At 26.6% G+C, this 17,491-nt stretch overlaps 1 protein-coding gene across 3 annotated transcripts in view; it reads right to left on the reverse strand.

The window, feature by feature from the left end:
* Window positions 1-5,654: 5,654 nt before the first annotated feature.
* Window positions 5,655-17,491, reverse strand: part of LOC117171671 (myosin heavy chain, non-muscle) — a 180,284-nt gene continuing 168,447 nt past the window's right edge. For 2 of the 3 annotated variants that reach the window (XM_033359183.1, XM_033359182.1), the window contains one exon: window positions 5,655-7,430. In XM_033359183.1, the coding sequence (XP_033215074.1) occupies window positions 7,304-7,430 (127 nt within the window). In that variant the 3' untranslated portion in view covers window positions 5,655-7,303. Of the gene's footprint in view, window positions 7,431-13,663; window positions 13,754-17,491 lie in introns of all 3 variants that reach the window. The other variant, XM_033359184.1, reaches the window with a different exon arrangement.

Genomic DNA, 17,491 nt, shown 5'->3' on the forward strand with positions numbered 1-17,491 from the left:
TAGGTCTTAAATTTTTTAAACGGATCCACGTTTACCTTTCGAGTCCGGCCGGTAATATCGCGACATATATAGAGGACGCGATACCCGGGTTGTGACACAGATATCAGCTGTTCAAAACGCGGTATTCCAGTCGCAGTTATCTTCATTTGTTGATAAGCTACACGGTTTTAAGTAAAGAGTGGTTTTTTTTGTTTGTCGGATTGTAAAATGGACAGCCTGAAAGAGCAACGAATTTTTTTTATGCTAAGGGTGTTGTTCACGACGAGTACCTCCCTCAAGGCTCCACAGTCAACCAGATTACTTACATTGAAGAACTGAAACGTCTGAGGAACGCCGTCCGATGGAAAAGGCCAGAACTGTTGAGAAGTGACAACTGGTTTTTTCATCACAACGCTCCAGCTCACTCAGAACTCGTGAGTTTTTGGCCAAACACTCGATTACTGTTCTTCCCCACCCTCCATACTCACCTGACCTTGATCCTTGTGACTTTTTCTTGTTCCCAAAACTAAAAAAAAAAAACCCTCAAAGGAAGAAGATTTGAGACGATTTCGGAGATTAAGGGCATGTGATACTTAGAAAATTGTCGATTTTACCAGTTTTAGGTTCCCCCGGATTTTTTTCTAGAATAATAAATATTTTGTCTTAAAAATTTGAGAAATGATAGCGAGCATGCTAACGGACGTCCCCGCACACTTTTTTTTTAGGTTAATTGAAAAAAAGTTTTAATTTAGCAAAATTTGATTAATTTGCACAGCGCTTAGGAAATAGTATTGATTTTTCAGTGTTAGAATCCCCCGGCTTTATTTCTAGGATAAGAAATATTTTGGATTCAAAATCTGGGTAATGATAGCGAACATGCTAACGGGCGTCCCCACAAACTTTTTTTGTGTTTTGTTTTATCAAAAATTTTTTGATATTGCTAACAACGCGCATGCATATTTCGAGCTTATATGTTACAATTTACCCGAGTGTTACTTCCAAACTACACACTATTTTTGGCCGAAAACTTTGGACTTACAAATAAACATAGTAACTAATATCCCGAAACTAACCTTGTTTGCAGGCAATCAAAAAAGTTTATTTCATAAATAATTTCCAGATTTTCGGAAAGGCAGAGATGAAAAACGACGTAACCTCAAAATAATGCATATGCATACAATTTTTATTAAGCACAATAATTTTTTTTTTGTTATTATCCCTCAAAAAAAGTCCGGGGACGTCCGTTATGATATTTTATAGCATCTCCGAATTCAGTTTTTAAAAATTTTCATTTTTGTGGAAAAAAAGCCGAGGAAACTAAGTATCACATGCCCTTAAGGCAAATGCGACGAGGGAGCTGAAAGCCATCACAAAAGAAGCGTCCCAGGACTGTTTCAACATGGGATAAGTTTGTGCGTTGGGGAGGAGAGTATTTTGAAGGAGACCCAGGCGTGTAACTTCCAAATAAAGTACTTTTTTTTTAATGACCTCAATCCGCATATTTTTTGAACAGACCTCGTATACTTAAGATGCAATAAACCCTTTATTATGTTCAATCCATATAAAAATTTATCAAAATGCCCTTGCTGCTTCTTCCTTACCTCTTTTTTTCATTTATTTATTTTTTTGATTCCAAGTAATATATAAAACTTAAGGCGACGGCGGTTGGTTAATTTTGATCGTCTCGAAAAAAATTCGAAACCTACCAACAGGAAGTCATCCCGTATACATTCAGTTTGTGTATGTATTTACATGATAATGCTACTTGCGAGAGCAATTGGACAAAAAAAATACTGGCGAAGGAGTGTCTCGACAAACTCAGAGAAAAAAAGTTTAAAAAGTACATTATTCCTTTTTTCGCCGGGAAATTTAATTGATTTTTGTGTAAGTTTCTTTGCCATAAAAATCATGCACACAGATCTCGGTACAGAGCACTAAGAAACTGATCAAGTTTCCGAGGTTTTCATTCGATATCTTCATGTTGAAAAAAAAACTTCTTTCTGGGACGAGAGTTTAGACGGCTAACGTATTGGCCATCTAAACTTTTCCACTTTTACCAAATTTCGGGTTGGTTAATTTTTTTTTAAATCGGTTTGGTAATTAAAATTTAAAAAAAAAAAACGACAGCCAATGTTAATTTTGATTTTTAAACAAATTTTCTACACATTTTTTAAGCAAGTAAATTAATTTTGAAGAGAAAATTACATTTTCAACCAAATAATTGAATTTTGAACGAAATATATTTTTTGACATTTCTACCAAGAGGTGAATTTAACCAAAATTAGAAAATTTTTTACAAAACAATCAAATTTCGAAAAAAAAACTAAAACATGAATAAAAAAAAAGATTAATTTTCAACTAAACATTGGGATTTTTTACACAATTTATAAAGTTTCAAAGACGAAAAAAAAACGGATTTTATCTAGAAATTTTGTATAAATTTGAAGCAAAAACTTTATTTTGAACAAAAGATTATATTTTCAACTAAATAGTCGAATTTTTAACCAAATAATTAAAATTTCTTCCAAAAGATGAATTCAACAATTAAAAAAAAAAAAAGAATTTTCTACAACAAAAATTGACTGAATAGTTTAGACGGCCAACGCGTTTGACCGTCTAAACTTTTTCACTTTCACAAAATTTAGGTTATTTTTTTTTAATCGATTTGATCATTAACATTAAAAAAAGACAGCTAACGTGGATTTTGAAGTGACAGTGAACGTCAAAAAAATTAATCGTCTATACTGAATTTCTTGAAATTTCTTCAAATTTATGAATTTTTTTAATTCTTATAATTTCCCGAATGCCCTGAATTCTTTTGAATTCCAGGCATTAATTTAAATTCGTGGGAATACAAGCACTTGAAAATCATTAAAAATGGAAAGGAATTCCATGTCAAATACGAATTTTCACCCAAATAGTTGAATTTTAAACAAAATAAATCAATTTACATTTAACAATTGAATTTTCTACCAAATTATTAAGTTTCGAAGTTAAAAAAAAAACGAATTTTCTATGCAAATTTTTCAGCTAAAAATTAATTTTTAACCAAAAGTTACATTTTTAACTACATAGCTGTATTTAAGCTTTTTAACAAAATCTTGAGTTTTCAAGCAAAAAAAAAAAAAAAAAAAAAAAAAAAAGAATTTTCTACAAATGTGTCAATTTTAAGTAAAAAAAAACAACTTAATTTTGAAACAAAAGTTACATTTTCAACTAAATATATGTGAATTTTTAACCAAATAATTCAATTTTTAACTTAATAATTAAAATTTCTACCTAAAGATGAATTTTCTAATCAAAAATACTAATTTTCTACAAAAAATTGACTAAATAGTGTAATTTTGAAATAAATTTTAGAATTTTAGACCAAATAGTTTAATTTTCTGCCAAAAGAGATGAATTTATTCAGTGATGAATTTTTTTACAAAACAATCAAATTGTGAAAAAAAGCTAAATTAATAATAAAAAAAGATTTATTTTCGACTAAATAATGGTATTTTGACCAAATTATTAAGTTTCAAAGCCAAAAAATTGTTTTTTTCCACAATTTTTGTATAAATTTTAAGCAGGAAACTTAATTTTGAACCAGAAATTGCAATTTCAACTAAATATTTAAATTTTTAACTAAATAACTCAATTTTTAACCTGATAATTAAAATTTATATCAAAAAATGAGTTTTCCAATTAAAAAAAAAATTAATTTTCAAGAAATTTTAAGCAAAAAAACTTAATTTTGAACTAAAAAATATATTTTTGACTAAATAGTTGAATTTTTCACCAAAAAGTTGAATTCTTCATCAAATAATTTAATGTTAAAACAAATAATTAAACATTTTACCAAACGAGATGAATGAAAAACAATTGAATTCATAAAAAAAAACTTGAATTTTTGAGAAAATAGTTGAATCTTCAAATCAAAAAAGTAGAAATTTCTGCTAAAAAAGATAAATCAGCACTTTCTTTTATAAGTTGGTACCTAGTGCCCTGAATTACATAAATTCTATGAATTCCATAAATGCGCTGAACTCTTTTAAATTCTCTGTATTAACCTAAAGTTCCTCAATCAAAAGAATTTTCGAGAATATAGAAAATTTAGAGAATTCAAGGAATTGTTAAAATCGGTAAAAAAAAAATCGGCGTTTAAACGACCAACACGTTGGTCATCTAAACACGATGAAATTCCATGAATTTCTTCAATTATATCAATTATTTGAACTACCTGAATTCTAAACTTGTCCCGAATTCCCTGAATTCTATGTAGGCGCTTTATTTTTTTTTTTTAATTCCTTGCATTAATTTGAAGTCCTTTGATTTTTAAAAATTCCGAAAATTCAAGGAAATTGTCGTTTAAACCCGGGAAATATCTAGAAAAATTGAGCGTTTAGACGGCCAACGCTTTGGCCGTCTAAACTCCATGAAATTCAATTCCATGAATTTCATCAATTATTTGAGTTCCTTAAACTATTTGAATTCTAAACTTATCTCAAACTCTTCAAATGTCATGAATTCTATACATGCTTGCATTTTTTTAAATTTCTTTTATTGAATTTCAAGTCCTTCGATTTAAAAAAGTGCCGAGAATTCAAAAAACAACGGTCGTGGAAATCGTTAGAAAAATTGGCATTTAGACGACCAATAACTAGGCCGTCTAAACTCCATGAAATTCAACTTTCATAATTTCTTAAATTACCCAAGTAATTCTAAACTTGTTCCGAATTCTATCAATTGGCTGGATTTTGTTAAAATTTCTTGCATAAACTTAAAGTCCTTCAATCTAAAAAAAAATCCGAAAATTTCAAGAACTACTCGTTTAAAACTTTGAAATCTCTGGACAAACTTAGCGTTTAGACGGCCAACATATTGGCCGTCTAAGCTCCATGAAATTCAATTCCATGAATTTCTTCAATTATTTGAGTTCCTTGAACTATCTTAATTCTATACATGTGTTGAATTAAAAAAAAAAAATTTCATGAATTTGAAGTCCTTCGATTTAAAAAAATTTCGAAAATTTAAGAAACAGTCGTCCATGAAATTAAATTCAATGAATTCCTTTAATAATCTAAGCTGTTTGAACTACCTGAATTCTAAACTTGTCCTGAGTTCCCTGAATTTTATATAGGTGCTGTATTTTTTTTAAGTCGTTTGATTTTTTTAAATTATGAATATCCAAGGAAATTTTCGTTTAAACCCTTAAATCTCTAGAAAAATTTGAACACTTTGGCCGCATAAACTCCATGAAATTCAATTCCATCGGATCCTTGAACTATTTGAATTCTAAAATTGCCCCGAATTATCTGAATTCCCAAAATTCTATACATGCGTTGAATTTTTAAAAAATTTCTTTTACGAATTTAAAGTACTTCGGCTAAAAAAAAATCCGAGAATTTAAGAAACAGTCGTGGAAATCGTTAGAAAAAATTGACGTTTAGACGACCAACGCCTTGACCGTCTAAACTCCATGAAATTAAATTCAATGAATTCCTTCAATTATCATCATCAATTCGCTCAATTTTTTTTTTAAATTCCTTACCTTAATTTGAAGCCTCTCGATCTAAAAAAAATTCAAGAATTCAAGGAAATGGTAGTTTAAAACCTTAAAATTATTAGAAAAATTCGACGTTTCGACGACCAACCCATTGGCCGTCTAAACTACCGCTAAAAAAAAAAGAAAGTTTAAACATGCAGATATCGAATTTCAAAGGCAATTATAGTATAGTACATTCTCGGTAAAAGTATATTTCGTCTTCTCGCTTGTAGCTTACTTGCATCAAAAAATATACTAGCTACTACAACCTTGTAAATACCTCTGAATACAAAGAATTTTATAAAATGCCTATAAAAAATGTAGGTATAAAATTCCGTCTTTACAAACATCATACGATTTATCGGCAGTTTACAAATTACACAATTTCTATACGATCTTCAGCATCTTCTCGATGTTTTTTTGTGTCTGTCTGCGTGTGTGTTTGTTTTTTTCTTCTTCTATACTTATCTGCATTTAAGATTCGTTTCTCGATTAGAGTCAATCGGACTCTATTCTCGTGCGTTTTTGTTTTTTTTTTCTTCCGAAAAACTCGCGATATCACTTTGAGCCTGCAAGGCACTGCCATTCATTTCATTTCAAAAGGTTCAAACTTCCACACTACAAGAGCTTAAGTACAATATTATTAAGACGAGGAAAAAAATAATAATAAATCAGCTTCAAGTTCACACTTGATATTTTTGCTTTATCGAGAAAAAAAAATGCGCTCTGCAATAAAAGCCCGGAGGAATGAAAGAACCTTAATTTTAATTAAATTAATTATTCAATTAAATATGTTAATTAAATATGTATAATATGTATATAAATACATACATCATGTATACTGCAAAAGAAAAAAAAAAGTGTATAAATGCACGTGAGAATGTAAATTCTAAGAAATCTTCTCTTTTTTTTCCTTTTTCAAAAAAAAAAGAGGGCCACAAAGACCGGATCAAATAGAGTGAAAGGAAAATATTGAATCTAAAAACCTTTTAAAATGAAACCAACTTGCACTCTTTGATATATGCAGCTCTGCTTCATTGTCATCTCTCACTTTAATGATTCTTATATTATTAGTTAATTATTAAAATACATTAATAATTACTGTACTAGCCTGTGTGGGAGGATGCTGATCGTAATAGTTATAAAATAATAATATAATAATAACATATCAATAATAATAATAATTAATAATTAATTAATGTCTTAATACTACCTAAGAGTGTTTGTTTGTTTGTTATTCAGTTATTTCAATTATTGCAGCATCAATAATCTGCTTTTTTCTTTTCTATCCCACGATTAGTAAGCTGTAAAGTTATGTACATTTTTTTCTCATTAAACTCTGTGCTCTTTCTTTCTTCGCTTGATGGCATCTTACGGAAAATCGTATATTACTACTATATATATATATGTATAAAAAAAAAAATAAAAAAAATGAAGAAAAAGAAGAAGAAGAAAGAATTGATTCCTATCACCTGCATGCGACGTGAGACTCTCTTCTTCCGATCGTTTTTCTCGAGTCCTAGCCGACAAAATTGCATCACCGGCAATTCATCAATTGGTAGGCCAATTGCCACCAATTATCGCGAATCGCTTCTGCAAATTTTGTTACCGGAAGCGACAAATAACCCGATCTAATGACGACTCACTACTCTATGTGTTGTTTGTTTGTTTGTTAAATTATCGCGAGACTCAGACAGAGACACTCTCTTCTTTTTCAAAATTCAATTCAATTCGCTTTCTCACGAATTATTATGCATTATGGCTGCAGATTTCCGTAGCAGCAGCCGATGTCTGGCTTCAATTTGTGTTTTCCTCGCCGTCGATGCTCTCGTCCTGTGTTGTTGAATCGTCGCCAGAACCTCCGGTCTGCATTGAGCCGCGCTTCAATCTCGACGAGCTCAAACTTATTGGTGGACCTCCACGCCTTTTCGAAAAAACAAATAATAATAATAATAATAATACTTTCAAAAAACATTTCATTGTTGAAATGTTGTCACAGGCTTATACTGCCCAACATGTCGAAGGCATTTTTGGTTAGAGATGGATTTTTATTTGGTCATTTTTATAATGCATTTTTATAATGCAATCAAGTGATCTGATGAGAGCACTCTGCCCAGACATATTGGACAAAGCCTGGTTTGACCTCATCATTGACGGACTGGGTTGCAGTCAAGTACACGATGGGGGGACCTACAACTTAAGGTGGGTTCCGAACCACCAGAACCTCGGTAAAGGTACATTGAAAAATTTGCAGAGGTACCGGCTCAGGGATCGAACCCCGGACCTCGGAGGTGAAGTCCAAGTGTCTAACCAACTGAGCCACCGAGGCTCTTTTCAAATATGCCGGTTTATTCACAATTTTTAAAACTTAATTAATTATCTTTATGTATAAAACTCTCGTGTCACAATATTTGTCGCCATCAGGGGGGGGGGGGGGGGGGGGGGGGGGGGGGGGGAATTTTCTTCCACTATACTCTCCAATGCAAAAAATGTGTCACGAGAGTTGAAAACGGCCGTGCGGCGCGGTGGCGCTAGTACTAACTTTTTTCTACAAAACCATGCACTAAAATAGGAAAAAATGCATAAAAATTACAAAAATAAGTATAATGGCCCTTTAAGGCCATGTGATGAGTTTAACAGCTGATCAAGTCAGCCCTAAGATCAATATTTTTTCACCCATATTGAAAAATAAAAGTTTAAATAACGCGGAAATTTTTTTTTGGGAAATATTAATAAATATTAAAGGATCGTTTGTGGCCTTGCAAAGAGTTGGAGGAAGAAAAAAGTTTATTTATGCAAATAATAATTATCGACGGACACATTTAGGTTTTACAACAGAAGTTTGACTTTTACCTTTCTCTGACGGTAATCATGCAATCTGTTTTACCCACAGACCCCTAGAAGTTCGAAGTTAGTTGTCACTCGCTGCGCTAGTGCTGCTTTGACACAGCTGATGCCAGACTGATACGTATGTCAGACCAAATATGTTTATTTTCATTTCAAGTGCAAACATTAGTTTTTGCATTATTGGTGCATAATATTCGTGAACGATTTTTATTGTTTTGTTCCACTTTGATAAATATAAACCTCATAACTAGCCTATAGACAAGACTGCAAATTGCTCGCAGGGTTTGACCACAGCACGGCCGGTATTTCTCCAAAATAGAAATTAAAAAAAAAAACTTTTTTCACTATTCTAATTATTTAGGACCAGAGACAAATTCTTGCATGCCTTCTATTTATCGTTCCAAATTTTTAACACAATATCTTATTCCGTGTGGACGTAAGTTGGGAAAGAAAACTTCCACTGGTATTTTCTTTAAAAAAAAAAAGTTTTTTCTCAAAATTTTCACCGGAACAAAGCAGAGACATGGACTTTATTACCTCCTCGTTCACTTCCCAAACTTTCAGAGCGATACCTCATTTCGTTTAGACGTAAGTTGGGGAAAAAAAATCGAAGACCAGGTTTGGTCACGTGACCCTCTCGTCACATGGCCTTAAAATCCCTTTTTCTTCATAGTGTAGAGTCAGGTAGTAAATGAGACAAATTGCATGAATATTCAGAACTCATAAGAAATAATTAAAAAATAAATTACAAATACACAAATGAATTAAAAACAATACCGAAAATATATATTATGATCATATTGTGAAAATTTCCAAATTTCAAATAACGACAAGATTTTTAATTCGCAAAAAATAAAATCGCGAATTTAAAAATATCCGAAACTAAAATTCACCGACTTCAAGACCAAATTGTAAAATAAACGAATGATTAAATTCCCACAAAAATTTCAAGTCTCGAAATTTAGAACTGCTGAACATATTTCATTTATTATTAATTTATGAGCTATTCATAAAATTATAAATAAGGCAAACAATTTAATTAATCATTGATTAATAATGTATGTATTTTTTGGCGGTAAGTGATCAAGTTTTTAGAGGCCTAATCCGCTTTTTTGGTGTTAAAAAAACTTTTTTTTGTTTAAAAAATTTTTTTTATTATAAAAAATGTTGCAATAAAAAATAATTGCAATTTCAACGTAGTCTTCAGCGATATTTCTTTTATCTCCATAAATAAGCCTTGAAAAGGACCTTAAAATCAGGTTGAAACATGTCGGCACAACATTATTTATAATAAAAAAAAAATTTATGATAAAAATAGTTTTTTAACACTAAAAAAGCGGAATAGGCCTCAAAAAACTAGATTGATTAATAATTTAATAATTATTTTCGAAAAATTTTCAATTTCGTCAAACTTAAATTTCAGCAATAGAAATATTTGTGAGGACTTAACCAGGACAATGATAAATCCTAAAATATTTGTTTTCTATTACAATGAAATAACAAACTCTCATATATGATATTTTTTAATCAATTAGACTTTGTAACAATTACATTATTCGAAAATTATTTTTCTAAGTGCTATCATAAATCCAAGTTGAAATAAAATACTGAGAGAATTGAGGACAAGAAAATAAGTATTATCACCTTGTTTTTAAATTTATCTAAATATAATTTTTATAAGATTCTTGAGAAATTTAAAAGATTTTTAAATATTTCTGGCTTATCAAAAAAGAATCTAGAAGATTTTAAAGCAATTATTTTAAAAGATAGGATTTTACAAAATATTCGGAAAAATTCGAGTCCTTTTAAAAGATGTTTAAAACTTTTCGAAGTTGGGAAGGAGTCAATAAATATTTAATTAATTTTTAAAAATGTTTCCATGTTTTCAAATATTTGTAATCTATTTAAAACGAATTTTTCTCGAATCTTTCAAATATCATTCCAAATATTAAAAAAATTACTTTACAATCTTCTGAGTTTTCCCAGCAATTTAAAAAAAATTTGTTTATTCTCTTTAAAACTTTTGAAATTCTTTCAAATTCTACTGAATATTTCTTAAATTTACCCGATTTTTGTTCGTTTTCATTTTGCAATCTTACAAAATTAAAACATTTTGCTTTAAAATCTTCTAAACTATTTTTAGAAATCTTAAGATTGTTTTTTATTTTTAAAAACCTTTTTAAACTTTCTCTTAAAGTTCATTTTTCAAAATCAAAAATTATTAAAAAATTTCACACGAATGTAAGCAAAATTTTATTTCTTATTTTGTCAGACCTTCAAATTTTTTCTATGTTTTTTTATTTACTCTACAAAATTAAAAAAATAAATTGCCTTGAAATCTTTCCAATTGTTCTTTGACTATTTTTTAAATCTTCTAAAATCTCTTTCAATTAATTTTTTAAAATAAAAAATTATTTTAATTTCTCTTAGGAACCTGAAAAAATGTCTTTCATTTTCGTGAAACATTTCAAATTCTTAAAAAATCTTTTCAACTTTTAATTATTTTTGAATCATTTCAAAACTTTTGAATATCTCTTAAACTTACAAACAAACCTCAATTTTTTTCTAAAATTATGTAATATGGCAAAAATGCAAGATTTTACTTTAAAATCTTTCAGACTTTTTAAAAATGTCTCGGAAATAATTCAAAATGTGCTGTAATCTTTTGTCGATTTTCTCTTGAAATTCCTTACAAAATAATCATTTAAAAATTTAAACTAACAAATTTGTAAATCTTGAAAAATTACAAAATATGGTGTCAAATCCTCCATATTTTTTTAACCCACACTTTAAAATCTTTAAAACTTAAAATTATTCTTTTGATGAAAATAATTCGATAAAAACAAAACAGAAAAACACAATTGGAAAAGTTCCCTGTGTCATTTTCCCAATAATTATATAAATAAAACATTTTAAAACAGTCAAAACAACTAGAACAAAGTTACTACAAGCGCCACCGCATGGCCGTTTTCAACACATGGGCCACTTTCAATTTATTATTAAATAATAATAAATAATTTATTAAATTATTAATATTTTTTCTTAAAAATTTAGGTAATGATATCAAACATGCTAACAAACGTCCGTATACCTACACTTTTTTGTGGGTTAATTCCACAAAATTTTTGATTTTGCATAGTTGGCATCGTTCGTAGCGCCTCTTGCGGGAAAATGTCGAAATACAAGTTTTCCAAATGGTATTTATGTTATTTCTAATTGAACGCGTTCCAAATTGTACACTTTTAGATTGAATTTTAAAAATTGGATAATTTTATTAGAAAAGATTTGAAATTTTATCATTTCTAATTTAAAGCTTATAGAATGAAACAATTTTATTTTAAACATAAGAATCTTGAATTTCAATTATTTAAGATAATAAAAAATTTCGAAAATAGGACAAATCGAAAATATCAAAAAGGAAATATGTTCCAAATACAATTTTGAAATTTAAATAATTTAAAATTCAAAAGAATTAAAACTATATTATTTGTAATTAACAGTGTTCTGAATTGAAAAATTTTCAGATTAAAAATTTCAATGAATGAAAAATTTTTTTAGAAAAAAGTTGAAATTGTATCATTTCTAATTAAAAGCTTTTAAAATCGAAAAATCTTATTTTAAATTAGAGAATCTCGAATCTAAATAATTTAAGATTAAAATTTCAAAAATAGGACAAGGTAAAAACTTTTAAAATTAAATATTTTCAGATTAGAATTTTCAAAATTCGCAACAACTTTCTTCTGCAGATTATCCTTTTAGTTATAATATTATTATTTAATTGAAAATTTAATTATTTTGTTAAAGGTTTTTTTTAATTCATTTGTTTTAGGAGCAATTTCATCTTTCTTAAATAGAAATGTAACTTTTCGGTTGAAAATTCTACTGCTTCAATATAATATTTGGGTAGTGAAAAAAAAAAACTGAAATATTTTCTGGATGAAAATTTAACTATTTTTGACAATGTTTTTGTTTTTATTGAATTAAAAGTCCATCTATTTTAAGAAAAATGTCATCTTTTTGGATGAAGATGAATTTTCGACCAAAAAAGATGACTGAACAAATTCGTGAAATTTTCAAAAAAATATCCGGATTTTTAACCAAATAATTGAATTTGTAAATTATGAAGATTAATTATCAACAAAATGATCGACTTTTTAAATAAAAAGACGATTTTTGTTTAAAAAAAAGTAGTATTTTAAACTCTGAAAAGTTGAATTTTCAATTCAGAATTACGAATTTTCGGTCAGAACCAATCAACGAAAAAAATTAATTTTCAACCAAAAAAAAAAAGATGACTTTTCTAGAGTAAAAGATGAATTTTTAATCCAAAAAAAATATGAATTTTCGACCAAAAAAGATGACTGAACAAAATAATTGAATTTTCAACAAAACATTCAGATTTTTTTTGATACAGTAGAATTTAAAAACCTAAAAGTTTAATTTTCAATTTAAAAAAGTTGATTTTCAACCAAGAAAGAGGAATTTTCTCCCATAAATAATAAAAATGATGAAATTTTCAATAAAGAATAATTTTTCACTAAGGTTAATATTGTACGAAAAAGACGAATTTTCAACAAAATATAGTTCAATTCTTTAACAATTTGTGGAATTTTGAAAACACAAACGTTATTTTACAATCAAATAGTTAACTAATTTTCCACTAAAAAAAAATCATTTCTCGATTAAAAATATAAATTTTCAACCAACTATGGAATAGTTATATTTTTATTAAAAAAGATTAATTCTAAGCCAAAAAAAAACCTAATTTTCAATAAAATAAGTTAAATTTTCAATGAAAGCAATAATTTTTTAACAATAAATGTAATAGCTGTTATTCCTAAAAAGATTTTAATCAAAATTAGTTTAATTGAACCAAAAATTATGAATTTTCGACCAAATAAAGAGGAAATTAAAAATTAATTAATTAAACATAAAAAATAATTAAATATGAACCAAAATAGTACACTTTAAAAAAAAAATGAGATGAATTCTGCACAAAAAATAATTAAATTTTCTTCTTGGGTTTTATTAATTCACTTTCCATTTAAGCGATTAAAAAAAAAAGATAAAAAGGGGAAATATATTGGAACGTGTTATTTTTTAGACAATACATCAAATAATGAAGAAAAACATTTTTCAAATTTTCTAGCCAAGGAAAAAGGGGCTCAAATTCAAAGTAAACACAAAATCACACATTTGTGAGTCTTGAAGAACATATTAAAGGGATTTTAATAATTGACAGTCAGTGGATACAGGGAAACATTTCCAGGAAAACAATTTTTTTAAAATGATTTCCACTCTAATACCTACACGCTAAAAGTGTTTACAAGTTCATCCTTCCAATATCCACGATAGGAACCCAACGGGCGGCTGTTATTTTGCGCCTTTTGATCTACTTCACTATAATTTTTGCAAAAAATTGCTTATTTTATTTTATTTTATTTTTTTTTTTGAATTGCCGCTCTTAATGAATTATTTCATTTTTTAGACCGAAAAATCCCATTAAAACTCTTTTCAAGCTTTAAACTTTTAAAAAAATAATTCAGAAAAATAATTGAAAACCAAAATTACCTTCCGACTCCATAAAAATCTTAAAACTAAAAAGAAAGTCCCTTTTCCAATTCAGAAAAAAGGAAAAATGTTCGTCCCTACTAAAGATACAAAAAATTTAAAAATAAAAAAATGGTCCTTTCCAATTCACAAAAAAACAAGTAACTAAAATTTCCCCCCTCACAATTCAATAAAAATATTGAAAGTGAAAAAGTTATCTTTCTTACAATTCACAAAATATTTAAATAAAAAATTTGCTCTGACAAATTAAAAAAAATCAGAAACTAAAAATTTGTCGTACAAACACTTTCACTTCCAAATTAAAAGTTTTTTTTTTAAATGAAATATATAAATTTTTTAGTCCGTCCGTCAAATTCTCTAACTAGGTGAGGCTTTCAAATAGGCACAGTTAAATTTTCAATGTAAAAATCTGTAAATGGTTTAATTCTAAAAAAAAATCCGGATTAATCAACTGTTGAAACTTCAATAAAATTGAAATTTTAATATTTAGCAATTGAAAATTCTACTTTCAGCAGTTGATAATCCAATTTTCCGCAGTTAAAAATTTAACTTCCAATTTTATTTTTATTTTTCAACTGCTGGAAAATGAAGTAAATTGAACATTCATTTTCAACTGTTGAGAATAATAGAAAATTCAACTGTTGAAAATCAAAGAAAATTAAACTTTTTAAAAATTACATTGTCAATTTTCATCAATTTTTTTTTAATTATCAGCAATTGAAAAACAACTGCTTTTAAAATGAAATTCGCTTTTTTTCTTGAATTTTTAACAATGAATATTTGAAGAAAAGTAAAAATACAAATTCTCAACACTTCAATTTTCAACTTGTCAATTTGCTTAAAATTGAAGAAAATTCAACTCTTGAAATTGAAGAAAATTTAACTTTTGAAAAATTAATTTTAAAATGTTGATAACTTGAGAAAATTTAATTTTCAACAGTTGAAAATTCAATTTTGAATTTTCTTAATTTTCAAACATTAAAAATCAACTGCTTTTAATATAAAATTCATTTTGTTCTTGATTTTTTAACAATTAATATTTGGAAAAAAATTAATTTTGTTTTTAACACTTCAATTCTCAACTTGACAACCGCTGATAATTGAGGAAAATTGAAAACTTGACTGTTAAAAAGTAAAAAATAATTCTTTTTAAACAGATGAAAATTATAGAAAATTCAATTGCTGAAAATTAAAGAAAATTGCAATTTTTTAAATTACATTTTTAATTTTCAACAGTTGAAAATCAACTTTTTTTAATACAAAAATTACCTTTTTTTCTAGATTTTTCAATAATTAACATTGGGAGAAAATTGAAAATTAATTTTTTTACAACTTTATTTTTCAACTTGTCAGCTGCTGAAAACTGAAAAAAAATAAACTGTTGAAAATCGAAGACAAATTTATTTTAAACTGTTAAAATTTTAAGAAAATTGATTTGAAATTCAACCTTTGGAAATCCGACTGTTGGTAATTAAATTTTCTTCAATTTGATAATGGACGAAAATGGAAAATTCAACTGCTGAAAAGTACGGAAAATTTAAATTTAAAAAATTACATTTTTAATTTTCAAAAGTTGAAAATCAACTGTTTTTAATATAAAAGAACTCTTTTTTTCTTAATTTTTTAAATAATTAACATTGAGAGAAAAATGATATTAATTTTTGTAACTTGTTTTAATTAATTTGTTGAAAATTTAAGAAAATTGAAGTTGCCGAAGTTGGTGAAAATTAATTTATAATTTACTTGAATTCTTAATTTTGCTTGATTTTCAATAGTTCAATTTTGAAAAGTTGAAAATACACTTTTTTATTTTATCTCTTAATCATTCAATTTTTAATATTCTTCAATTTTCATCAATTTTAAATAGTTCAATTTTGATCAGTTAAAAATGTAAAATTAGGTTGCTGAAAATTCAAAATTCAATTTTCTTCAATCAGCAATTGTCTTCAATTTTCAATAGTTCAATTTTCAACAGTTGAAAATTCATTATTTTCTTTTTATTTATCATCCATTTTAAATTTTCTTAATTTTTTTTTTCTATTTTCAAATATTTTGAATTGATAAAAGGAGAAACTTCTTTCGCTGAAAATTCTAGAACATTGCATTTTCAACTAGTTGAAAATTAAACTTTTTCAATTAAAATTTTTTGATAATTAACGAAAATGGAAAAATCAACTGCTGAAAATGGAAAATCAAATTGTTGAGTATTGAATTTTTTATTTTCTTCAATCTTCAACAGTTGAAAATTCATTATTAATTTTTTGCTATTTTTAATTTCTTTTATTTTTTTTTCAATTTTCAATTTTTTGAATTGACAAAAATACAAAATTCTTCTGCTAAAAATTGTAGTAAATTAAATTTTCTTCAAATTCAAACTGTTGAAATTTTTTAAAACTTGTTTTTTAATATTCTTCTATTTTTAATATCCTTTCATTAAATTTTTTTTATTTTTAACTCTTTTAAATTGACAAACGTAGAACATTCTTCTGCTGTAAATTAAATTTTCTTCAGTTTTAAATTGATGATAATTGACAAAAATGGAAAATTCAACTCCTGAAATTTAAAACTTAAATGATTGAAAAATCAAATTTCATCTGTTGAATATTCAATTTTGAATTTCCTTCAATTTTCAATAGTTAAAAATTCGATTTTCATCAATTTGCAATCGTCTTTTATTTTCAATACTTCAAATTGTCAACAGTTAAAATTTTATTTTTTATGTTTTTTCTATTTTTAATTTTCAACTCTTTTGAATTGACAAAAATAGAAATTTTTAAATTAAATTAAGTTGCGGAAAATTCAAGTTCCTTCAATCCGCAATTATTGCTTTCAATTTTCAATAGTTCAATTTTGAACAGTTGAAAACTCAATTTTTAATTATTTTTTACAATTTGCTTTAATTTTTAATTTTCTTCAATTATCAACTCATCAATTTTTAACTATTTCAATTTGACAAAAATAGAAAATTTATCTGCTGAAAATTGGAGAAAATTGAATTTCCAACTAGTTGAGAATGCAAATTTTGGAAATCCAAATGTTGGAAATTAAATTTTCTTCAATTTTAAATTCTTGATAATTGACAAAAATGGAAAATTTAACTGCTGAAAATGAAAAATTAAATTGTGGAAAAAGTCAAATTTCATCTTTTGAATATTCAATATTTTATTTTCTTCAATTTTCGATAGTTGAAAATTCAATTTTCATCCATTTTTAACAATTTTAAATAGTTAAATTTTGATCATTTAAAAATGGAACATTAAGTTACAGAAAATTCAAATTTTGAATTTCATCAATTTGCAACTGTCTTTAATTTTAAATAGTTCAATTTTCTAATGCTAAAAATTTATTTTCTATTTATCTTTTAAAATATTTCTTCTATTTTTGACTTTCTTTAATTTTATTTTTGATTTTTAATTATTTTGAATTGATAAAAACAGACAATACTTCTGCTGAAAATGGTAGAAAATTAAATTTTCTTCAATTTTAAATTTATGATAATAATTGACAAAAATGAAAAATTCAACTCCTGAAATTTAAAAATTAAATTAATGAAAAATCAAATTTCAT

The sequence above is a fragment of the Belonocnema kinseyi genome, chromosome 4, assembly GCF_010883055.1.
Source record: "Belonocnema kinseyi isolate 2016_QV_RU_SX_M_011 chromosome 4, B_treatae_v1, whole genome shotgun sequence".
In the NCBI taxonomy this organism is placed as follows: Eukaryota; Metazoa; Arthropoda; class Insecta; order Hymenoptera; family Cynipidae; genus Belonocnema; species Belonocnema kinseyi.